This window comes from Peromyscus californicus, unplaced genomic scaffold (genome assembly GCF_007827085.1).
Source record: "Peromyscus californicus insignis strain IS unplaced genomic scaffold, ASM782708v3 Scaffold_12__1_contigs__length_115047231, whole genome shotgun sequence".
Taxonomy (NCBI): domain Eukaryota; kingdom Metazoa; phylum Chordata; class Mammalia; order Rodentia; family Cricetidae; genus Peromyscus; species Peromyscus californicus.
The window spans coordinates 3,641,832-3,668,266 of NW_026294413.1; the positions used below are offsets into that span (position 1 = coordinate 3,641,832).

The 26,435-nt window shown below is 46.5% G+C and overlaps 1 protein-coding gene across 4 annotated transcripts in view; it reads right to left on the reverse strand.

The window, feature by feature from the left end:
* Farp1 (FERM, ARH/RhoGEF and pleckstrin domain protein 1) overlaps positions 1-26,435 on the reverse strand; it is a 271,588-nt gene that overhangs the window by 59,957 nt on the left and 185,196 nt on the right. For all 4 annotated transcript variants that reach the window (XM_052732439.1, XM_052732441.1, XM_052732438.1 and 1 more), the window contains exons 4-7: positions 14,724-14,766; positions 11,798-11,876; positions 3,677-3,774; positions 715-829 (exon numbers count right to left, since the gene is read on the reverse strand). In XM_052732439.1, the coding sequence (XP_052588399.1) occupies positions 715-829; positions 3,677-3,774; positions 11,798-11,876; positions 14,724-14,766 (335 nt within the window). The remainder of the gene's footprint in view (positions 1-714; positions 830-3,676; positions 3,775-11,797; positions 11,877-14,723; positions 14,767-26,435) is intronic.

The following is a 26,435-nucleotide window of genomic DNA, read 5'->3' on the forward strand; positions in this document are numbered from 1 at the left end:
TGGCGAGCAGCAGGGCTGCCCGATCAGATGGCACCCAGCCTCCACCTGCTGACCCCAAAGCCTCATGGTGAGGACAGAAGCCCCATTACCAGGGTAATACAAAACCCCACGGTCCATCTCCAAGCCACCCAGCATTTTAGGATCTCAGTTTTCTCCAGGTCATGCAAAAGTAAAACACTACCGTGGTAAGCAAGTTTTTGGCCAGTTTAGGTAAGTTGAACTTGCAAGCAGAATGCAAGGTCTCTCCTACCGTCACCAAGTGCAAACGTCTGCCTCTGAGCCACAAAAGGAAAGGTGGTGAGTGTCTTTTGAAAAATGTTCTCCTGACCAAACCAGACCCAAAGTGGGAGATCACAGGAGTTCTGGAGTTTTCCCATATTTAACATTGTGCCTGGCTTGACACATATGTCCCCTGGCTCCGTTGATTATCGGATGGTCCTCAAGTGTTGCACACTCCTCTACATTCTGGGGTCACTCTGTCTCAGAGCTAGGGTCTCAAACACTCACCTCTGCATTTTTTTTGAGAGTCCAAAATGGACAACACCTCAGTGAAACTCTGTACTCTTCATTGAGCCACTGTTCTATGTCACACAATAGGGGTGTGTGTGTGTGTGTGTGTGTGTGTGTGTGTGTGTGTGTGTACAGGCACATCCATGTGCCAGGAGGCAGAAAGCAAGAACCGGAAGGCAGCAGGAATGCATGCATGCAACTCACATGTGGCTATGGTGGAACTCCACGATTTTGTCTTCTAGTGCATCCTGTTGAGGTATGTACTTATTTTTTGCTAAGTGTTCTCTGTCCAATGCTTCATCAAAATCCCCAATCTCGGCTACAAAGAAACAGAAAAGAAAAATAGGCCACACAGGATAAACTCTTCAGAATGTGTTATTATCCCAGCTAGCAAACCCAAATCTGACGGGCAGCACAGGGTGAGCACAGTTGGTGGGGACTGTGACGAGGCCTCAACCTCAGAGTGGGGATGGGAGCGTATTTCACAATCAGAGCAACGTGCAAAGAGACTTCTACCCCTCCTTGATGCTAGTCGTCGTGAAGAAAACTTCACAATTATTCATCTCTTAGTCACACATACTCTGGTTTCTTTTCTGTTTTACATTATCTTGACACATGGTAATCACACACACCAACAGGGTAAGTGTGGCATTTTGAAACAGATGTACACTGTGTAGTGGAGTCATCAGGGTCACTGTTGAATCTATCAGCATAGACATTCATCACTTCTTTTCTGAGAAACCTTCAAAATTCTATCTCACAGTGACTCTGAAGCATTCGGTTGCCAACCACATCTGTCCCGCCGTGCGACGGGACACTGGGGGCCGTTCCTCTTTCCTCCCTTCTCAGGGTACTGTCTTTACATCTGGGTGATTGTCGAGTGACTCCGTGTAAACAGACTCAGGGGGTTCAGAACTTTTCAAAACCAGCTGTTGAAACTCTTACAGTGTAATAACCCACATCTGTTGTCATAGAAGATGTACCAGAGGGAGGAAAAGTAAACAACTCAATGTGGCTTTTTTAATTGTTATTTTATCTTAAGAGTTTGCCAGGTTCTTACATTGTCAGGAATAACAGGTCAGACTGCAATTGTCTGATTTTTTCATCCACAGGCAACACAACAGGTTTTTTTGTGCAACCTCAACATGTGTCTAGAAATTGCTGTACCATGGACACATCTGGCCCTGAGCCTTAAACAACTGTGCCGTGGACACCAGCGAGCGAATGTCTGTCAGACTCCTGAGCACATGCCTTTCCTGTGCACCCTATTACCTGTGTAACAAGCTACTAGAATGTAGCGTACTGACCAGGGCTCTGTGCCTGGGGAAAGCAGCTCACCCAGCCACGCTTGGATGAACCCCTCACTTACTGGCTAACTCTGCCATAGCCGGTGACTGTTCCCTAACTACCTTTTCTGGATTGAATCCCCATTCCATCACAGAAGATGGTGTACAAAGCTGGAGGGTGCCTTGGCCTGCAGACATTGTCACCAGGAGCCTGAATGGAAACTTTGATTTCTTGCCACAGTTTCTTCTATCTGGTCTTGAGAAAGCACAGTTGATTCCTACTATTCAAGACAGACAGGGGCTGGACAGATGATTCAGTGGTTAAGAGCACTTACTGCTCTTGCAGAGGACCTGGGTTCAGTTCCCAGAACCCACTTGCCAGCTCACAACCACCTGTAAGTCCAGGGGATCCTATGAAGTCTTGGTGCCTCTGTGGATACCTGGCATGCATACGGTACACACACACACACACACACACACGGAGGCAAACACTCATAAAAGTAAATAGAGGTAGAGAGATGGCTCAGTGGTTAAGAGCACCTGTTGCTCTTTCAGAGGATTTGAGTTCAGACCCCACATCAGAAGGCTCACAACCACCTATAACTATAACGTATTTTATGTTCTCTTTGGCCTCTATGGGCACCTGCACACGTGACATATACATAAATACATATAAATTTAAAAAAATCTTTAGAAATGATAATCATAAAGTCTCTGTGAACATGAAATTAGCAAGTAGTGCCTGTTGCTCTGAAGGGAAATTTGGGGTCAGATTCCTGAAAAACTTGAGACATTTGCATGATCAACTTTGGTTTTTCTGTGTGGCTCTATCTAAGGATGTGCTGTTTAATACACACTCCTGATTCGTCCACACAGAACTCATGCCCAAATGAAGCTCATTCAGCACACGTATTTTCTCTACAACATATATCACAGTACACGTGGGGACAAGGGCAGCACTTCAGTGTCATGTGAGGGGCTGATTTAGACAGTGAAGTCACCAAAGACAGCATAGGAATTTGAAGTGTGGCACTAAGCAGGCCACAGAAAGGGTCCTTTTGAACAACCTGACAGCAGAGAGTGACACAGAATTCCTCCTGCTGGGCCTCAGTGGAACATGTGCATGAGGCAGATCAGATTTTCACTGTGCTGAGTGTGTCCACACAGGGGCTGAAGGCACCCAAGCACTGGCCGGGGATGAATTTCAGCGACTGGGCAAGTCTGAAATGAGACTATCAGAGCAGCGAAGACTAAACTCTAAATGCGTAGGGACTTGAGTTCGGGCTTCTCAACTCGGAGCAAACTCTTTTCCACCCTGATGATAGAAATGTGGTCAGTTAAGGGTTCAGGTTTGCCTCTGGCAGCAGGGTTAACACACACCCAGGTCTCCTCCAGGTCACTTGGTTGTGGCCCTCCTCAAAGGCAATGGCTGCCCGAGTGCAGAATAAACTGGCTTCCTGAGCATTCCCCTCCGTGAATTACTTGGGGCAGAAGTGAAAACGGCAGCAGATTTGTGTCCTAACACTAATGACGAATATTCAGTGATGAATACTAAGTCCAAGAACAGGACAAAATGGATTTGGTACACCTGTCCCGTGTCCATCCAAGCTTCTCCTTTGAGACAACTGAGATAACACTGTATATCTGTCCTTAAAAAAAAAAAAAAAAATCTAGTATCACCAGAACACAAAGGTTCTGTTTGTAATGTTTGAGGCTATGCCATTAAATGAAGTTAGTGTCTCTGTTCTACTGGGGCATCCATGGTAACAGCAAAATGACACAGATATTCTTAACCATGTTTCTGTGCGTGAGTAACTTCTCCTCAATCAGATCACGGTGTGATTCCAACAGGATTCTCAAAGGAACTCAAAAGAACTTACATTGTACGATGTGTGAGATCAAGAGGGCCGCGCTGGTGTCATTACATGTCAACCTGCCTTGAGCCAAGTCCTGCTTCACCTGCAGAGCAAACAGGTACCTGGAAAGGTCAACAGAGATGGGGGTCATAAAAGGCAGCTGGAGGGTCAGCATCCAGAGGCAGCTTCCTCCTGGCGATCTGAACACACAGTGAGAAACTAAAGAAAGGTACACAAAACCAAGTAAAGAGAAAGCCTATAGAAACTGAAGACAGCGAAGGGAACAGGCGCGCTTAGAACTGCTGGATTTTCATGGAGGCAAGCCCTCATAAACATGCTGAATCAGAAGGGGCCTTGAGGGGGCCTCCCAAGCCAAATCTGTGACAACTTGACCACAACAAGAATGATTAACATAAACTGAAACATACTGAATTATGTTTATGAATAAATTATGAATTAATGAAAATTCATGAGTCCACAGTGATTGGGGGTTGGTGAAGAATAAAAAGTTTAATGTATCTACTCACGATCTACTCATGGACCTCCCTAGTCAAAAGCAGGTCAGTGGTTGGTGCATTGGTGGCGTGATGGTATGGGGGTTGAGCTGAAGCCTGCTTCACAGGAGGGAACTCCTACCCAGCACTGCAAACTGGTCAAAAGCTTACGGCCCGAGGAACCGTGGGTCCTAGGAGGGAAGCTATACTGCTGCCTCACTAAATGGATGTGTCTTAAAAATGTTTTCTAAATATTCATGTTTATACGCATAGTCCCTCCTCTCAGCCCTGGCCAGAGAAGACTCTTCCTTCAGCGGGCAGCAATGCGGAGATTCATAGCCGGTCAAAACGATGAAAATGAGCGGCCAGTGAGTGCTCACCCTAAACAGGACGTGTACATCATCCCCACGCCGGGACTCGGGCAACGCCACAGAAGAGGGGTCAGACGAGGCGGCGGCGGCGGAGGAGGAGGAGGAGGGGGGCTGTGAAATACTGAGATTGGGACATGGCATGGCTTTTGCATTAATGAACTACCCAGTCACTGCAACTATTGCTACCTGTACAAGGTCAAACTGGAAAATCCAGTCAACATCTCAGCAGGCAGCACTAATTGGATTCAGTGACTTACAAAAAAAAAAAAAAAGCCAAGCCCCAACAACAACCCCCAAGAGGACATGAGGTGGGAAGGGGTATGTGAGAGGGCCCTGGGGGAGTACACAGGAGGAGTTGGGGTAGATATGATCAAGATACATTGTGTCTGTGTATGAGACTGACAAAGAATCAATAAAAGATACTCTAAAAATAACAACAACATACACAAATAAATGGTGGCTGAAGGCAAAGAACCATGCATATGGTCACACTTGTATAGTTTAGGACGGACAAAGGACCCAAGCAGACAGCAGAGTTTGACTTGACAAGACCAGAGAGATAATAAGAGGCCAGAAATCCTCTTTCAACAACCTCTAAAGAAATCCACGCTGGCAAGAATTGTCAACTGGTACAAAAATCATTTAGGAAGCTGCATGTTCTGAGAGAGCCTGAAGAGACATTATTTATTTCCCAATGGAAAGATCAGAATGTCACCTCCTCATTCTAATGAATAATCTTAGCATTGTTATGAAGCTTATAACATATCACTGAGAATAGATTCTGGTAAAAAATGGTTGACTGCGCCCACAGAGCCTTTAGAACAAATTTCCAGTTCTTAAGACTATAGAGTTTGGAAGAATAAGCAAAACACACCAAGAGGAAGCAACATGACAGATCCAGGAGGTACGGACTTTTGTGGTGGGAAACCAGCATTACGAGGAAAGCTGAAGACCTGTGCTGGACCGAGAGAGGCCCAGGACCAGTGGCCACCAGCAGAACCAGTCACCAAGTCTGAGTCCTACTTCCTTTTTTTTTTTTTTTTTTTTAAAGACAGTGCCTCACTGTGGCCTCAGATGGCCTCGAATTTACTATGTAGACAAGGCTGGCCTTGAACTCACAGATATCTGCCTGCCTCTGCCTCCCAAGTGCTGAGATTAAAGGTTTGTACCACTACCCAGTGAGTCTTATTTAGAAAACACAGACATAAAGAACAGTCAGGGGAAGTTGAGAAAGTTGAGTTCGGTAAAGGTAATATATAACATGAAAAGTACATGTATACATATAAAAAAATCAGAAAGGATACCATGCTAGTGTGATTTACAAGAGGGATGAACTATTCCTGTGTTTTTAGTCTTGATTAAATGTTCTAGCTTTCTATAATGCACAGCTCTTACTTTGGAAAAAAAAAGATTGCTTTATTCTATGTTTATGGTGTTGGAGTGGAACCTCGGGTCTCACCGATGCTAGTGTGGTGGTTTGGACGGGAATGGCCCCCGGAGACTCGGACGTTTGGATGCTTGGTCACCAGTTCAAGTGCTGCCAGGGAGGTTTAGGAGGTGTGGCCTTGGGGAAGAAGTATGTCACTGGGGGTGGGTTTTGAGAGCATAAGGACTGCTGACATTTCAAGTTCCCCATTTTGGCTTCCTGCTTGTGCTTCAAGATGTGAGCTCTCAGCTTGCTGCCCGGCCACCACCTGCCACCTGCAGCCTCTGTTCGGCCATCACGGCCTCCAACTGTCTGGAACCACAAACTCTTTGCTCTAAGTTGCCTCGGCCATGGGGCTTTATCACAGCAATGGAAAAGCGACCAACATACAAGGTGGTGCTCTGCTACTGAACTACACGCTAATTAATTCTCAAAACAGAAAAGAAAAGAAAAAGGCCATCAACAGCACCAACTACCCAGATTTCCATAGAACTAGATGGTATACAGTAGTGAGTCTAGATGGTATACCGATGGTATACCAGGCTCACCATGGAGGATGGATTGTTCCAAACCCACAGTCACGTGGACAACTCCGGTTATACTCAGGTTAAACTCAGGGTGTGTGTGTGTGTGTGTGTGTGTGTGTGTGTGTGTGTGTGTGTGTGTCTATTGCTCCCTCATTCACACACACAAAACAAACAAACAGGGATGCCTCAAATTACACAAATATGGAAAAGGGACTTGGGGTGCTGGACTGACAGGGGTAGGAGGGATGTAAGAGGGGGTGGGAACAGTCAGAATGCATATTATATACAAGTACGAAACTGTCAAAGAACAAATTTATCAGATAAAATAATCCATGGGGAGGAAGTAACTAACAATTCAACAAAAAATAACAACCAATCTTCTTTAAACTGCTTAAGACATTTCATTATTAACAACTAAAAACACAAAAAATAGAATAAAAAAATCCAAAAAAGGTGGTAACTGCATGGGTAGGAAATGAAACCACAGCTCTGGAGACCCAGCAGCTGACAACTGGGGTCTTCACAAGCGTCCGTCCTTCCTTCCTTCACCTGTGTCCTGTCTGTGTGTACTCCACCACCTGCCTCCCGCCTCTCACTAGAAAATCGAAGGGAAGAAAAGTGGGGAACGTAAAACGGCTTGTTCCTGAGCACAGGGGCTCCTGGGGAAGGCCTGGCCTCCTCTTTCTGGATCCGGCAGTGGTGACTGCTCACTGAACCCAACACTTCCCAGAGCTGCGGGCCTTAATGCTGACCCATATTGGAGTTCACTTTCAAACAATGTTTTCAAAGCATTGCACTTTGAATAATTTATCAGCTCAAACACAAGGTCCTGTGTGTCTACAGAGAAGCGTTTGGGGACATATTTCTGGCCAGAGTCTAACAGGTTTTGTGGGTACTGGGTGACAATCCCAATAGGGCCGTGTGACAACAGAGGTCCTTGGAAGTGTATACATGTACGTGGTGGGCACACGCTTTTCTGAAGGCTGTAAGAACTTGTCACCTTCTAGCTATGCTTAGGCTCTGTTTGCCAGGCTGGGGTAACAAGAGAAACCGCTTCCTCGGACTGACACCATGGCCTTTCCTAAGCACACAAGCTGTAAACAGAACGCACTGGCTGTTCTTGCTGTCAGAGACTTAGCAACACCTCTGGGGCTATAAATGGAAGCAATTCCAGTCAAGCCCTCGGGAGCCAGGGCTAACTCTTACTCAGTAAAACTAAATTCAGCTAAATGGTGATAACAATAACACAAAATGCTTCCGATGGAATGGGCTGTGTCTCGGACAGTGAGACAGGAATGACCAGAGGGCCATTTGCTTTTGGAGTCTACATGCCCACATCACACGTACAAGTCCCCTGCTTCAAAACCCTGTTTGCAATGCACTGATGGTTTATTTCATTTGGAAAGTCTTAACAGTCTTCCTATTCGAAGTAAAATTAATTTAGTCTTCCTGTCAGCCAATGGGAATTTTTGCAGGCAGTCTGCGACAGAATTCTGGTAGAATCTTTTGGCTGAGAAGAGGAACTGGTCTTACTGAAGATAGACAGACACACAGAGAAAAGGGCAAAGCAAAGCTGGGGGTGGGGTGGCGTGGAGAGATGGCTCAGTGGTTAGGAGTGCTTGCTGCTCCAGCAGAGGCCTTGGGTCCAGGTGCCAGCAGCCACAGAGCAGCTCACAACCATTGCAAGTTCCAGTTTCAGGGGATTTCATGTCTGCCCCTGGCCTCCGAGGGCACTGGGCACACATGTGGAAAGACGTTCATACAGGCAAATGCTCACACATGTAAACTATCTTTAAATGACAGAAAAAAGAAAAGTGAGGCCGGGTGGTGGTGGCGCACGCCTTTAATCCCAGCACTCGGGAGGTAGAGGCAGGTGGATCTCTGTGAGTTCGAGGCCAGCTTGGGCTACAGAGTAAGTTCCAGGAAAGGCGCAAAGCTACACAGAGAAACCCTGTCTCGAAAAACCAAAAAAAAAAAGAAAAAAAAAGAAAAGCCAGGAATTCTTATTCAAAGAGCCTCTGGCTACTGTTTTCTACATGTACCCCCAAATCAGGTCTTTCTCTTCTAGAAGCCTGGGTGTTAGTGTCCACACAACTGACTCTGCAGTTCAATAAACAGAAAGGAATCCAGCTTCCTGCTGAGAGCAACATGCAACTTAATCTTCTATCTATAAAAACGCTATTCTTGGAGGCCCCACATCCTAACTGCAAAGCTAGCTTGACTTACATCCTACTAACAGCAGAAGCTTTGCTGTATCCTGGGCTCCTGGCCACATGCCCCTCCCCCAAAGCTCTACACCCTTCCTCACCATCCAACACAGGCAAGTGTCTAAAGTCTCAATAGTTGCCATCATGGTATTTCTCCTTATGCGGGAATTTGAGGGTGTGGAAGTCTCAACACAGTGGATTCCCAAGATGTCAAACTGTGTTGACAGTGATGGAGATTTATAAAAATCTCAGATCAATTTTGTTCAGTATCAAGCCAAAAGAATGGGATTTCTGGAAAACATCCTTAAAATATTGGTTCATGTTGGGAACCAAAAACAAAAGCAGAAAACAAAACCTGTGGCATCCATCCAGCAGAGATCATGTAGCTTAAAGGGTTTGTAAGTCTTGACAGGTAAGTTGGTAAGACAAACAGAAAACCAACCCCCCCCCCAAAAAAAACCCAAAACAAAAACAAACAAAGAAAAACCCAAAACAACAACAAAAAACCCAACACAAAAGGCACACTTGGCCTAATGGTAACAAGATGTATGGACTTTTAGAATAAAGATCAGAACATAACATCCAAAAACCTGAAACTCTAAAGACAAAGATACATTAAAGTCAAAAAGAGGCCCAACGACGGTAAAGTAAGAATTTCTGATGGGAAAGAGAGATTCCTGCCTCTGGTTTTCAAAGGAGGAAAGGGGGTCCAGTGACTGATAGATGGGCAAAGTCCGCTGCCAGCCGACTCCAGCTGGGGCTGGCTTTATTTCAGCCTGTGTTCCTGCCCTAGAAACTGGGAGATGGGAAGCCTGGTGAAGACACCGCACGAGGCTCTGGGCATCTTGTGACTGAGTTTTCGGCTCTTGGCTAGTGCTCCTCAACCAAAGTCTATCCACCATAGTTCCCAGGTGGCTGGTGGCTTTGGCTCACTCAGGGTGCTTTCAACTCCTTCACTCGTTTGTGGATGTTGGAGTAGATGGGGGTAACTCATTCATAAAACCTGAGTTAGCGGGAAAGCCTTTGTTTATACCTCTCTGTGGAAATCTAAGACACATATGTGGTGTCCTTCTTGAAACAGCCACATGATGGGTCACAGGTGCTTCAAACGTAGTCTCTCCAGAGCCAGCCCTGACTTCCTGCCTCTCCGGATGTGCCACTGCCCTTTAACCCTTTCTCTCCTGTTTTAGTAACCACCAATACAGCCCACTTAGTTGCTTAAAAATCTAAGTGCCCGTCTGCTTTGCTAAGACTCCACCTCTAACTCATCACCGTGCCGGGGTCCTACAGCTCCACACATTCCAAATACAACCACTTCTCTGCTCCTAACTCATCACCATGCCGGGGTCCTGCAGCTCCACACATTCCAAATACAACCACTTCTCAGCTCCTAACTCATCACCATGCCGGGGTCCTGCAGCTCCACACATTCCAAATACAACCACTTCTCTGCTCCTAACTCATCACTGTGCTGGGGTCCTGCAGCTCCACACATTCCAAACACGACCACTTCTTGGTACGTTCACTGCTTCCAGCGTCTCTTTGATCAAAGCCATCACACAGATGGACACGGTAACTGCTTGCTCACTGGATCCCATGAGACTTTCAGCCCACATTCCAGCATCCCCAGGGCAGTTTGTTTTTCAATACTACCTGTCACTGGGACGCAGTCTCACCTCCATGTTTACGCCCCATACCCCTGCCTCTTTGGCCATCAAGTATTTGGATGTACAGTGTTTGTTCCTGCCGTGGGCACTGCGCTTTTTCTTCTCTCTGTGAAGTTCCTACTCAGAAAATAATTCATATTCTCACACCACATCCTCGAGATGAACCCAGACCTAGCAACCTAATGTCACAGACTGACTGTTTCCTATCACATCATTCTACTTCGATGACCTCAAGAGCATTTGTTGATGTCGGATATTTTGTTGTGTGTGAAATCACTTTCCATTTTCAGGAGATGCAAGACTTAACTTTTCATCATTATGTTTCCAGAACATAGAACAAGGCTTTGAATACAGAGCACACGCAATAAATACTCTTAAGTAAATCATGTCTCTACCTCTTTGATAAATGAATGTCAATCACTCCAGACCCTGTGCTCTGTACTGTGAGTGATGAGGAAGGCATGGTGGCCTTGGTTTTAATAAGTCATAGCTTGAAAGGCACATGTGATGAGAACTTGGCCGGTCAGACTGGTACAGAAGAGGAGGGCAAGTGTGGAAGCGGGGCTTATGCTGCGGTCAGCGCCCCTCTAACGGAAGGCTGCCTGCTCTGTCCCACACTGTAAAACAAGCAGGAGCAAGGACAGAGAAGATGAAGATGATGATGACGATAAGCCTGAACATTTATAACGACCTACTGGATTCTAGTCACTCTGTGTGTAATAATGTAAAATTCTTAAAATAACTCTGGATGAGGAAGTTTACTGTCCGGATTACTGGGGATTCAGTCAATAGTGGCAGAGAATAAAGTAACTTCACAGCCACAGCTGGCATGTAGCCACATCACACCTGACCCAACACTTTCCACTTGGCCACATTTTCAAAGAAAATGACAACACTTTGTCAAATTCACCTCCCCATAGCAGCAAAGAAGATGCATCTCTAATTTTTTTAAATCTCCTCCACACCCTGTGTGTGTGTGTGTGTGTGTGTGTGTGTGTGTGTGTGTGTGTGTGTATGCCACATGTGTGAAGCTACTCAGAGAAGCCAGAAGAGGACATCAGAGCTCTTGGAGCTGGAGTTACAGGTGTTTGTGAGCTGCCCAATGTGTGTGCTGGGAACCGAATTCTGATCCTCTGAAGCACTCTTAACAGAATTCAGACTGGTTTCACACAGGAAACCCCTAAAAATGACTGGATCGAGGTGGGGGGGGGCGGTATTACAGATGATGAAGCCACCTCACTTCATAATCAGCCATAAAGAAACCAAGCTGCAGGAAAAGCATGGTCTTCTCCTTCATTCTGTAGGCATAGATGGAAAAGAGAAAGGCTAAACCGCTAAGCACGGAAGAGATGTGGTCAAACAAACATGAGGGAAATGTTTAGTCGATTAGAAATTAGTGTTCACTCTCCCGCTGTACACTACAGTGAAAAAGGTCCAGTTGACAGCCACTAACCTTGTGAGTTCTTCTTGGAGTTGCGTGTGGTCAGGTGGGAAGAATTTCACCACGAACTTAACAACAACATGCTTTGGCCCTGAAAAGAACAACAAAAACCATTAAGGTGTGTACTGATCAGTGTTTCCCAAGTCACCAAAGAAAGAGACATTCCCAGGCTCATCATTGTTGCTCCACAGTTCCCAGAGTCCAGCCACCACCACCCAGTCATCCAGAACGGCCACAGCTGCTAACACACACGTCTTCAGACAGGAAATCAGTGTTCTAAGAAAGGACTGACAAGAATTCTGCACACATTCAACGGTTCCACCATTTCCTCTGGAGCTAAGTTACACTGGGGATTTAACACCAGGCAGCTGTGTTCCACCAGATGTTTATGGTTTGTTGTTTGTTTTAAGCAGGAGCTTACTATGTAGTTCCCGCAAGCTTCAAACTCATGGAGATCTGCCTGCCTGACTCTTGATGACTGGGGTCAAAGGCAAATGCCACCACACCTTGCAAGTCAGCTCCTTTCTCCATGGGTAGCCTCGAATCATCTGATACAGTTTAGGGTATGCAGCTGTATACAAAGCATGGCTACTACCACTCTATCAAATGCGTTTCTATCTCCTGAGCCCTGAGGAGGAAATACAAAAGCGCCAGGGCTCTGCCTACGATGGTCAGGGGCCTTTATTGTCTCAGGCATACTTCCAAGGAGCTGGGACAGAGTCAGGAAGTACCTGGGGCCTGGAGGGAGCATAGGGTAGAGAACTTCAGAATTAAGGCAGAAAGCCAAACAAATTATAACATAGTGATTTGCAATGTAAGTGAGACTGTGATATGACAGTCTCAGAGGGGCTGCCCTCCGGAACCACAGCAACACCAGGTAAGTGCTATCAATCATGCGATGGGAGCAAGGGGCATGATGGGATTGAGGGGCATGATGCGATTGAGGGGCATGACGGGATTGAGGGGCATGACGGAAGTGAGGGGCATGATGAGAGTCATGGGCATGATGGGAGAGAGGGGCATGACGGGGGTGAGGGGCATGATGGGAGTGAGGGGGCAGGCTGGGGGATAAAACCTGGGGCCTTGGCACATGCAAAGCAAGTTGTAGACAGCTGAGGTACTATCCTAGCTCCATGGAATCCAAATTTTACCAGCAGTGCTTACTACAAAACTAGAAAGTGCCCTTCTATGTTTTGCAATGAACACACACACACACACACACACACACACACACACGATTTCAGGACACAATTTTGTGGTCACATGTCAAGTTTAGAAAGAAATAGAAATAGCAGTCTACTCTGAAGATGTTGGCCATGTACAAAAAGTTATGAAGAAAGGACAAGGTATAGAGCCTGAAAGGATGGTTCAGTGGCTAAAGGCACTGGCTGCTCTTTCAGAGGACTTGGGTTCCATTTCTAGCACCCACAGCACTCACAACTAACCATTCCCAGGGGATCTGGTACCCTCTTCTGGCCTCCTTGGGCATTGCATGCAGATAGTGCATAGACATATACAAAACACTTTACACAAACTTTTGTTTTTCTTTTTAAAGTCAAAACACAGAAATGCTGTCGCTAAGGATCTTGAGATACTCCCAACTTCACTCTAAAATGAGGGTACATGGTGGCACAAGCTGTGAGAATGTAAGGCCAGCCTGGTGTACAGGGAGAGGGGTGCAGCGCATGAGGGGAGAGAGCGCACCCTTTCACATCAGTCAGTCCTTGAGCACAGAACAACCATGTGGGATGAGATCAGGTCCAAAGGAACCCAAGGCCAGGAAAATCTTTCTTGTCAACACCAAGGGATGGCTTTGCCACACAGAGCCCGTCACAGCACACAGAGGAGACACACAGCTAACACCCCTGATCCAGTTATGACCTCACAACCATGGATGCTGTGCCACCACAAGGGAGCCCCTCATGAATCACTACAACGATATATGACAATCTTCCGGATTCATGGAGAGAAGCATGAAGATTCTAGGTCCTGTGCTCCCTGCACTGGTCAATCATGGGGGGCTGTTCTCAGCAGTGTGTCCCCCAACTCCCCTTACTATGGCCCAGAAACAGTAAGGGAATAGGCCTCTCACTATTTAGTGTGAGTCATTGCTTAATTTAAATGACTGGAGATGAGCGTCAATTTCAATGGCAGGAGGCCCCACAGACCATGCTGCATCTCTTTACATCCACAGCCATAGCTAGGGGTGGCCCGGAGGTGTTTCTTAATCAGAGATCATGAGCTAGGGCGTGGGGCCAGTGTAATGGAAGCCTGCAGCTCTGGACTCATCCACTTGATCCGGGCCATTTGGGATGACTTTAAGAACACAGCTTATCTCAAAGCAGTGAGAATGATAAGCTGGTGCTCAGGGGCCAGGAGGAGGAGAGTGAAAAACAAGCTTCCTTTTTCCTATTGTTTCCATGGCTCTCTTAATCTCTTCAAATATGCAGGCTGGACTCACATTAGAGCTCTGCTTGCTGATCAGATACACACACACACACACACACACACACACACACACACACACACACACCACACAATTAAGCACTTTCTCCTCAAACAAAACTAGCATTCTGATTTCATAGGCTTTGAAGAGGGAGACTAGAAAACCTCACATCTATTTTATGAATAGCAGGCTCCACCCTTCCCCTGAGAACACGACAGTAAAACAGCAAACAGCACAGATGAGACAAGCTCAGTGATTCCGAGGCTTAATGGCAAGCATTAGTCATTAATCAAGATGGTATCCGACTTTCCAGGACCGTTTTTATTACCAAAGTACTCTGTATGAAAACGGCAGATGTCACGTGTTTCAACGGTCGGCGGGTTCGTGGGTGGTGACAAGTGTCACAAGGAGAAAAGAATCTGTGTCTCTAGTGTTTCATGTCACAGACAGACAGACACCGCCTCATGGGAGTCACAGGAAGGAGCTACTTACTTCGAATCTGTTTTGCAATGGGCTTCAGGAGGTCCAGCCACACCTAAGGAGGAAGAAGAGCGAACGGAGAAGCAACTTCAGTGCAAGGTGCAGATTCTGAGACCATTTTAAGCCACTGAAATGAAATACTTTTAGAATCTCTGATTGTGAGCATTTTTTTCCTCTAGAATGTTTTACACTGCTACCTCCTTTAAATTTTTTTTATTTTATTATTTTCTGTGTATGGGTATTTTGCCTGCACAAATGTCTGTGCATAACATACGTGCATTGCTCCTTGATGTCAGAAGAGGGTGTCGGATCCGCCAGAACTGGGATTATACATGGTTGTGAGCCATCGTGTGCATGCTGCATGCTGAACCCAGGTCCTCTGGAAGAGGACCACCGCTCCAGCCTCCACTACTTCCTTTTATATAATCTGCAGGTTCTATGTCTGAACTTTACAATTAAAACCTTTTTAAGGGGCTGTGGCTCAGCTGTTAAGAGCACTGGTTAAGAGCACTGGCTGCTCTTCTAAAGGACCTGGGTTCAAGCAACACCCACATGGTTATTCACAACCGCCAGAACTCCAGATCCAGGGGACCTGATACTGCTTCTGGCCGCTATGTGTATTACATGGATGTGGTACACTCACATACATGTAGGCAAAACACATATACATAGAACACATATGTATAAACACCCTTCCTTTTTTTTTTTTTTTTTGGTTTTTTTGAGGTAGGGTTTCTCTGTGTAGTTTTGGTGCCTGTCCTGGATCTCGCTCTGTAGACCAGGCTGGCCTCGAACTCACAGAGATCCGCCTGGCTCGGCCTCCCGAGTGCTGGGATTAAAGGCGTGCGCCACCGCCGCCCGGCTGAACACCTCTCTTAGGTGCAGATGAACAGCTGACGGGGTGGACGTGCCTGCAACAGTGGAATGCTTGCTCAGTAGACACGAGGCTCAGAGCAGTGCAAAAAAACTAAAGAACCGAAAACGAAGAAACTTTCGGGGCTGCTGAGAGGGCTTAGCAGCTAAGGGCTCCAGAGGACCCAAGTGCAGTTCCCAGCACCCATGCCAGGCGGCTCACACCATCTGTCAGTCCAGCTCCAGGGGATCTGATGTTTGGAGCCTCTGTGGGCACCTGCACTCACGTGCACATACCCACATGTAGACACACAGCTGCACAAATGAAAAGTAATAATAAAAATGAACATTTAAAAAAACTAAGACATTTCTACTCTTATTTGTGCTTTTATCTTATTTACCTATTTAGAGAACATTAACAATGAGTGATTAATGAATGGTCACATGGTTTCTTGTAGCTGGAGAGTTTCTCTTTAGCCCCCGCCAAGCCCGTTAGTTAAGTTTTCTAGATACACATAGATATATTTGAGATAGACAGGTAATCTTCAAACACTTCAGAGACATACAGAATATGGCATTTAAAATATTTTAAAAATTTAGACTTTCTGGACAGTGAGACATGTCTGCTCCTGGCAGCACAGATTTACTTCAGAGAGGAGGATGGGCATCGAAGACACTCTGTATAGAGTTTATCTTCTTCTTGACAAAAATAGCCATTTGGGCAAGAAACTGTTCTTGCCTAGACTGCTTGAAAAAATGTGTCAACTGGACATGCAGGACCCATAGAAAGTTGACCACTGAACTTTGCTTGGCAAAAATGGTCCTTCAGGTCCTGCTTTGCAGAGGAAACTGTCAGACATTCTACAGGACACAGAAAGAAGTCGCTGAGAGACTCTAGGCCTGTGGGCTGAAGACAGATACCCCAACTTTACAGAGGAACTCTGGATGACTGTCCAGGCTGCCAGCTGTCTCTGTCTACTCTTGCAAGACTCCTGAAAGTTGCTTGTGTCCTTCTCCCATTTCTCAGGTAATATTATATCCTTCTGAGGTCTTTGATGTAGTTGAAGACTAGATAGTTATAATTTCCTTAGTTATGATAAAAGATAAGTTAGATATGAAACCTTAGACTCACAAACATAGGATAGATAGAATATCTTCTTTAATTTTGCCAAATACAAATAGACTAGATATTATAACTGTAATTCTTGCTTGATAACTGTTTTGTTATATGTAATTGTACTATGTGAAAGTTAAAACCTTCCTTTTTGAAAAAAAAAGTGCTGTGGATATCTCTCTGTATAAATAAAATGCCGATTGGCCAGTAGCCAGGCAGGAAGTATAGGCAGGACAAGCAGAGAAGAGAATTCTGGGAACAGGAAGGCTGAGTGAGGAGATGCTGACAGCCGCTGCCATGAGTACCAACATGTAAGATACTGGTAAGCCACGAGCCACATGGCAAAGTATAGATTAATAGAAATGGGTTAATTTAAGATAGAAGAACTAGATAACAAGAAGCCTTCCACAGCCATACAGTTTGTAAACAATATAAGTCTCTGTGTGTTTACTCGGTTGGGTCTGAGCGGCTGCGGGACTGGCGGGTGGGAGAGATTTGTCCTGACCATGGGCCAGGCAGGACTGGAGAAAACTTGAGCTACAGTTACTAGCTGAGTGAAATATGCATGCTTCTTTGAGAAACGAAATCCATACACAGAATAGGAACTCCTTGAGGGACAAGAGAGGGGATAAGTATTTACAGACTACCATACATCACATCACATGGTACCTAAAGTTATCTACTCTCAAAGCAAGTCAATGGATTCCTGTTGTCCAGGAGAAAAACCTGAGCCACACATGGTACATAATTTGTCCCAGGTGCCCCAACCAGAACTCAAAGAGGCAGACTGAACTGGGTTCACCCACCCCCACATTCCAGCTCTTTCTCACCTGCACACTCCTTGCATGGAGTTCAAATCTGAGAAAAAAACAGCTGGCCTCATTAATAAAACATAAATTAAGCACACAATCCCATTTGATGTATTCTTTTTGAAAAACTCTCCTTGAACTGCCGGTCAGTTGAAAGGGATTCTTTCTATATATAGGACAGAAACAAGGTTAAAACTCCCATGGTGAAGGGACAGGTTAGAAAACCAGAGAAGTCACCTGCAGAAAAATGATGTCAAGACTGACAGGTATTTGCAAAGAGAAAATTTCAAAGGCAAAGAAGAAAATGCTGACACCGGAGAATGATTTGTGCTGGAAATGCAAATCAAAACAACGCCATCTCAAACAACAAGATACACTACATGTGCTCTGTGTGTGTGTGTGTGTGTGTGTGTGTGTGTGTGCTGCGTGTGTGTGTGTGTGTGTGTGTGTGTGTGTGTGTGTGTGTGTGTGTGTGTGACTGAGGATGGCCAGGGCACAGGGAGGCATCACCTTACTCTTATTGCCAGGTAGATGTATAGGTACAGCTCTACTGGAGCTGTTCCAGAAGGTGTTCTGAAGGTGTCCCTTTGAATCTCCCGCCATCGAGCCATCCATGTCTGAAAATCATGCATTTATGCACACAAAAATGTGTATCTAAAGAGTGCTGATTTTAACATTTTTATGACCAAATTTTTTTTAACAATGGCCTAAATAAAACAAGTAAGTGGAATGTACATCTACATGAAGTATTACCAGGTAGGCAGTAAGAATTATGGTCTTGATAGTTTGTGTTTGTTTGAAACAGTCGCCCTCTAGGTCTGGCCAGCATTCACTATGTAGCCTCGGGTGCACGTGAACAGAACAAGGCTGTTATCACAGAAGTGAGGTCGGTATAAAGGAGGAACTTTGGTTCCTATTGTATCAGGCAGGCAGGCTCCTTATCTAAAAGCCAATGAAATTTATTGGTAAGCTGGATAGGACAGCTAAAGGAAGAGACAAGACACCAAGATTTCTGCTATAGGCCTCTGGCTAGTTGCTGATGTCATTCCTAGACAGGAAGTCCTAGGAAAGGGCCAGAGATGCAAGGACCTAGGAATGCTCCTAGATCATCCAAGAAGCGGTGGGAAACGAGAGGATGTGTATGTCTGGAGCTCAGGAGGCTGACAACTAATTTCTCATTTGGAATTTGCTCTGTTGACCCCACACCTGTGGCACCCTGAGAGTAGGCACAGATGAACACCTCTGATACCTGTCTCAAGTCATCTGAGCTGCTCTAACAAAATGCCACAGGCTGGAGGGCTTATAAACAACAGAAACTGACACCTCATTGTAGTGGGTAGCCATTCCAGCTTTGATCTGGAAGTTCCAACCCCCATTGAGACTTCGGCAACTGTCACGCCTACAAGGCGGGGCCAAGGGAGGCGCCTGGAGACCCGAGATCTGGATCGGCGGGCGCGCTCTCTGTTGCGGGACCCTGGATAGTGGAGGTGGACCGAGCAGAGCTCCAGAGAACACCGCTGGACTGTGATACACCTTCCCCAGACTCCGCGACCTACCTATCCCTTAATTTGTAAGTTACACCATTAAATAAATCTCCTTTTAACTATGTGGAGTGGCCTTAATAATTTCACCAATACCTCATAATTCTAGAGGCTGGGACGTCCCAGAGGAGGCCCGAGTCCTGGTTCACCGTATCTTTTAACCGTATGCTCACGTAGAAGAGGGGGTGAAACGGCCCGGCTCCCTTGGTCCTCCCTTAGGCGCCATCTCTTTCTGAGATAGGATGTCACTATGCGACTCTGTCTCGCCTGGAACTGGATATGCAGACCAGACTGGTCTTGAACTCGGAGGTCTGCCCAGTCTCTGCCTCCTGAGTGCTAGGATTAAAGGCATGCGCCACCACACCAGACTCCTGTGACCTCTTTTAAATGGACCCTACTCCATCCACAAGGGCTCTGCCCATGTGACCAAACCACCTCTCAGAAGCCCTGCCTCCTTACACTATGGACTTGTGGCACATGAACTCTGTGAACCAGGGAACGGTAGTGTTTCCAGAAGGACAGGTATGACAGCTGTCAAAGCAGAGGCGTTTGCCAGCACACCTGGGAGTCTCTCAGTTCAGCGGTGGCCTGGAAGTCCAGTGGGCAGGGAAGGGATGTGAGCTTTCCCGAGTCTCCGCTGGGAGGATACAGAATGAAAACTAGGATGACAATAGAAAAGACTCAGGTAAGACTTGCTAAGACGAAGGTCGAACACACGGGCAAGAGGAGCTGGGAGACCTCGGTGGGCATGAAGAGAGGAAGCCCAGGACACTGGTGTGGACCAGAAAGAACAGTTTGTATGCTGTAAGAGAGGAAGACATGTCCAAGGCAGACCCAGGGAAGTGACATTCCTAAGTCTGTGTGTCACTCTGTTTCCCTATGAAGTCAGAGGATCCAAGGCTCAGGGGTGAATGCTCCCAACAGTCATATAGTGTGAGAGAGAGCATCTGGGGATCCCCACATGAACCCTGTGGCCCTCAGTCTCTGTAGCTACACTGAGGACCCGTCACCAAGAGCTCTCTTGCTGCTGGTACTCACAGAACATGCCCAAACTTCTGCAAAGGGCAGATCTACCATGTGCCAGCAAGGGAGCCGCCAATTTTATGAATTGTTTCTAAACATCCCTCTCTGTTTTTGGCATTTCTCTGGAAAACATCAAATGCACATGGTGGTTTGAGCCAAACTGAGCACGTGGTTTTATAGCATACAGGTCTATGAACACGAGTTCCAAAGATTAATCAGGCTTGGGCTGAGGAGCCCTGAAGTGACATCAAGGCATCAATCATAGCCCAGCTGAGCCAGCCAGGGGACAGGCCAGCCTAGCAGGCAACAGCTGAGGGAGACAACCTCACCTATTGTCTTAGTCAGGGTTTCTATTGCTGTGAAGAGACACCATGACCACGGCAACTTTTATAAAGGAAAACATTTAACTGGGGCTGGCTTGCAGTCAGAGGTTTAGTCCATTATCCTCATGGCAGGAAGCATGACAGCATGCAGGCAGACATGGTGCTGGAGAAGGAGCTGAGAGTTCTACATCTGGATCCACTGGCAGCAGGGAGAGATTGTAAGACACTGGGTCTAGCTTGAACATATCTGAAACTTTAAATCCTGCCCTCAGTGACATACTTCTTCAAAACAAAGCCACATGTACAATGCCACAGCTCCTAATAGTGCCACCTCCTACGAGCCTATGGGACCATTCTCTCTCAAACCACCTATGAGGCAGGACCTGAGCTTTGGTGGATGGATGAGTCTGGAGCGTCCAAAAGGAAAGGAAAGCAGGCAAAGTGATGTCCTGGATGCGCTCTACTAAAGTAAAGAGAGCTGGACTCAGTTACCAGCCAGGTCCCAGGAGCCCACATGGAGCTGAGCCAACCTGCTCAGCTCCACACTAACTGGCCTGTCCGTGGATCTCCAGAGGCTGACACCTGGAACTCCCTGACCTGCCTCCCATTTGACTGGCCCTCTCTGAAATCAGTATGCTCACTCTGGGGCATGCCTGCAAGCCCACAGGGCTGACTGGGAAAGAATGTGGTTCCAACCAGAGTGGACTTCTGGCTACCACACTCCTAGCCTGTGGGACTCAAGGAGGAACTTACGGAGTTGAACATCTTTGCTTATTGAGATCTGAAGTCCTGTTGCTTTAGTTTATCTGGGCTGTGGTGACCAAACTCTCTGGTCAGGAGTTAGGGTTTTAACAACAGAATCTATTTCCTCACAGCTTGGTTTGTCTTTGCCAGAGAAGTCTCCTCGGCTCACAGGTGGCTGCCACCCATTGTGACCTTCTGTGTCCACCCTCAGAAGGACACAGAAGTCAGACCGGATTAGGGTCTACACTAATGTCCTCATTTAACCCAGTCAGTCACCTATTTCAAGATCATGTCCCCAAATGACACTCCCATGCCGAGAATCTGGATGTTGGGCACCAGAACATCAGCAAACAAATTCAGCTAAGGGTTCTACAGTTCAGCTCAACATGGCTTCCCAGCCCACCTTCCTTGGCTTGCCCATATTTCAGTCAGTTCTCAATTTCTCTCCAAATCTGTTTTGTCTCTAAGGTTCCTTTCCCACTTTGGAAAGTGTGTACCGAATGAATATTCTGTGGTGAGAAGGGCTTTCACACTCAGTGTCAAAGGGGGAGAGGACAGGGGAGGTGGGGTGAGGTGAGGGAGGGGGAAGGGAGGTGGGGGAGGGAGGGGGAGGTGAAGTGGGGGGGAGGGAGGGAGAGGTGAGATGGGGGAGGGAAGGGGAGGTGGGGTGTGGTGAGGGGAGGGGTGGGGAGGTCAAGTGGGGGAGGGAGGGTGAGGGGAGGGAGGGTGAGGCAGGGTGAGGGGAGGTGGGGTGAGGTAAGGTGGGGGAGGGAGGGTGAGGGGAGGCTGGGTGAGGGGAGGCGGGGTGAAGGGAGGCACATCACCACCCCTGGCACTGTCTTTGCAGGCCATGGGAATAGTGTGAGCTCTCGGTAGGGGTCACGGAAGAGACAACCATTGTGCCCACTGTGCCACCAGGCCCTGGACATCTCACTTAATGTTCCTAACAGCACAGTTACTTTGTACAAGCTTTGGCCAAGTGTGTGCATGCGTGCATGCCTGCATGTGTGTGTGGTTATGTTCAAATGTCTGTCTTTTCTGGAGCATAAAAGGCTTCCTTCTAATGACTCAATGTAAGTTCACCTCTCTGTCATCCTGTATTGTGTGTATGTACGTGTGAACACACACACACACACACACACACACACACACACACACACACACACACACACAGAGGGGTGAGTGTGCATCTGTGCATATGGAGACCAGAGACAACATCAGTTGTCTCCCTCTAGCATTCTCCACTCCTCCACCTCCTTTTTGAGACAGGGTCTTTCACGGAAGGAATCTAGAGCTCACCAATTTGCCTAGACCCAAGGCCCGCCATCCCACCCCCACCTCAGGCTGGAGTCACCGACATACTCAGCTGCTCCTGGTTTCTACACAGGTGCCGGAGCCCCAAACTTGGGTCCTCTTGCTTTTGTATGACAGGCACTTTACCGTGAGTGTCTCCATCCCTGTCTTCTTACTTAGCATTTTTCATGCTTACAAGCAAGCAACTTCTTCTAAAACGCACAGATAACACACCCACAAATGCCTCCTCTAGTCTGAAATGTTTGTTTAAAAATAGAAACTGCATGCTATTCTGAACTTCCTTCATCACCTACGACATACACAGGAAACATAAAATCTGTGTGATGGAAACTCATCTAAAGTCTAGAGTTCACCGTCACACAGTAGGGCGCTAATCTTGGAAATTCTCAGAGCAGAGCACTACAACGTGGACAGTTACCAAAATGAGGAGCTGGGAGAGCTGCAGAGCTACCCTTGAGTGAAAGGAGAGCAGTCAAGAGCGGGAAAGCCTACAGCACATATCAGAGGTAACAGTATCTGGCTCACAGGAAGCCAGGAATAGCGTAGACTCCCACCAGCCAGTCTAGAAAATCCCATGACTTGGTGGGCCTCCAGACAGTCGTGAGGAAACAGGCTTTAGTAGCTGAGAATACTTTAGAGCAGACTTCAGCATCCCACCTAACCAGCTTTAGAGTTTAAGTCTAAAAGGTGCAAACAGTTTCCAAGTAACTGCACCCCAGAACAAGCTCAACAGAATACACAGGAAGACACAGGCAGCCAGCATCCCACAGTGCAAATTCACAGTATCTAGCATTCAACTAGCAACCAAAGCCACCAGATACAGAACACAGAAAAAGAAGGCCTGAAGTAAAAACTCAAATAAAAACTAACCCAGAACTAAGAGATACAGAGGCACTGGAGAAAAATACGACCCCAGTTTCTAGACCTATCTACTTAAAACACTGAGATGTAGAAGATGTAAAAAGCCCAAGCTAGACTCTTAGAGAAGAGGTCATGAGCGGTTAAAAACAAAACAACAAAACCTTGGATGGACAAACACCAGCTCACACTGAAATCCTTGCAGCACAGGAAAACATCCCACAGCTGCCCCACTTTTAACCCAGAAGGCAGGAGGCTGGTTCATCAGCGCCAGCCTCACAAGAAATGCATCGTGCTATCGTCATGGTAGACCACTGGATTTCTCAGCTTTACTATCATCTCACAGGAATGCGTTCATATGTGTGGCCCATCACTGCCGGAAATGCCACTAAGCAGCATGTGTTTACATCCTTTTCGTGTGCATATAAACTACTCACCAAAATGGGTCATGTTCTGGGCTGTGAGCCAATTATTTTAAAAAGTGTTATATCATACAAACTACACTCCTCAACCATTATGGAATTAACTAAAAACCCAACAAAACAAAATAGAGGAAATCTCCATATGTTCACAATGAACTAACTTTTAGAAAGAAAAATAAAAAAAATTGAAAGTATTTTAAAATGAATGAAAAAGGTCTGATAAACAAGTCCAAAGTCGTGGCATGATATGTAAAAACCTATGGATTAAAAAAAAATCCTCTGAATGGGTAGGATGGCTCATATCTGTAACTCTCAGCACCGAGAAGGCTGAGATTGCCATGGATTCGAGGCCAGGCTGGATTACCCAGTGAGCACCTGGTCTACCGGGGCTACCAAGACAGATCCTGTTTCAAAACCAAAAACCAAATTTATCTGTTAGTACAAAAGTCATCTGCCTTCCATAGCTGGTTGTTTAGTGAAGTGGGCCTCCAAGCAGAGTGTCAAATTCATCCTAAGGACTTGGACTTCTTGATTTTAAATTCTTTATACAAAGCCCCTCCCCCCATCTGAAATGAGACAGGGTCTCACTGCACAGCCCCAGGTGGTCTGTAACTCTGAGGCGTTCAAAAGTGCACTCCATCAGGCCTCCTCGTTAAAGTCTCTTTCATTTTGGGGACGGGAAGTGGACCCAGGACACTGTGCAAGCGAGATAAGAACTCTACACTGAACTATACCCTAAGTCCTTGAGACGGGTCCAGATGTGTTGACTGGGTGGCTCTTGAACTCCTAGACTCAGGGATATCCCTGCATTACCCTCCTAAGTGTGGGAACAAGAGGCGAGTGCCACTGCACCCAGCCCTGAGACTTGCTTAGATATGCACCCTTGGACTCTGCTCCCTGAGTGATCCAAGGCAGTCTGAGCGTGTGCACCTGCAGCCAGTTTCTGGGGATGCTGATGCGGCCTGCCGCTCTGAGGATCACATTTGAGAATCAAGACCTTGGTACACATTTCCAGATCTCTTGTTCAGTATGATGTTTGGTGCTATCAAAGGGCAGATACTTTCAAAACCCAAATGAGATCACAGTGTTTCATAACAGGCTTCCCACCCACCAATGATTTCTAACTTTTCATTCTGTAACCTTTCCTGACATCAGACACACCCAACAATATTTAAATTCCTCTCACCAAGTGAAGCGCATTCATGCTCATGGTCTGTCAAAACTAGCATCCAACCCAGGACTGTGACTCGTACCTGGTTCAATTCGCTGAACTCCTTTCAACCTAGATGAGTATGCATACCCAGCACCCAACACTGAACTACAGATTACAGAGTGTGTTTGGAGTAACTTACAAGGAACTTCAGATGAAAAAGACAAGACAGCTGTAGGCTGAAGCACTAAGTCCATTATGGTACAGGATCAACCTACACAGCTATGTGCTGAGCACAATACACTGGTCTTGCTATTCCAGATCTATGCAAAAGGAAGTTTTGTAATAAGGGCAAGGTATGCCTGAGTCTTGGGGGAAAGGTTACCTGGCTGCCTGAAATCTTAACCCTGAGATTTCTATTTTTTTTAATTAACTAATGTGGCGGGGTGCTGGGGACTCTAGGCTGTGTGCATGCTAGTCTCTACTATTAAGATACAACCAGCTAGGCGGCGGTGATGCACACCTTTAATCCCAGCATTTGGGAGGCAGAGCCAGGCGGATCTCTGTGAATTCGAGGCCAGCCTGGTCTGCAGAGCAAGATCCAGGACAGGCACCAAAACTACAGAGAAACCCTGTCTCAAAAAACCAAAAAAACTCAAAACAACCAAATCATTATCATCTTCTTCTCCTCCTCCTCCTTTTTTTTTTTTTTTTTAAAAAAAAAGATTTATTATATATACAGTGTTCTGTCTACATATATTCCTACATGCCAGAAGAGGGCATCAGATCCCATTTACAGATGGTTGTGAGCCACCATGTGGTTGCTGGGAATTGAACTCAGGACCTCTGGAAGAGCAGCCAGTGCTCTTAACCTAAGAGCCATCTCTCTAGCCCCCAAATCTACTTCTTAGGATGGGGCCAGCCATAGGCTTCAGCTAGAGCACCCGTAAAACTGGAGCTGTTCAGTTTTACCTGTTTGTAAGTTGCTTGTTTGATTTTCATTGACTTTGAAAAATTCCCCTTGAAAGGTGTCATTTGGATGTTATGGCTATTTCTATTTAATGTGTCGGGGAGCTTCAGCGTGGGGTAGGCCCGCCATCTTAGCAAGTTTCGAAGTATGTAATAATGGCTTGCAGAACGTCTCACCACTGGGACCTGCCCTGTCAGTCTGGGACTACCCGTTGGCAGGGGCACTGCCAGATGCTCTGCCATGGGGACAGGGCTATACTGCCTCACCTCCTCTGGCTCCCTGAAAGTTCTGGGTGTCCTTCGCCCTGAGATATTTTTAATCCATAACACCTGGCATGTTCCTCACAGGGCCCCATCTTGCCTCAGATCCAGGCCCCAGGGAAGAAGCAAGGTAAGGGACTGTGACGATTCACAAATAAAGGACACCCAGCAAGGGACCTGTCATGCCAAATGGCCACAATTTCTGACATACAAACCACCAAAAGCACACTTACCACGGCAACACTCTTCTCCCAGTTAGAAGGAACACAGGAAACGGATGGCCAATGTCAGGCTTTTTCCCATGAGTACTCATACCGACTTAAAAGTCAGATCGGTTCATCAGG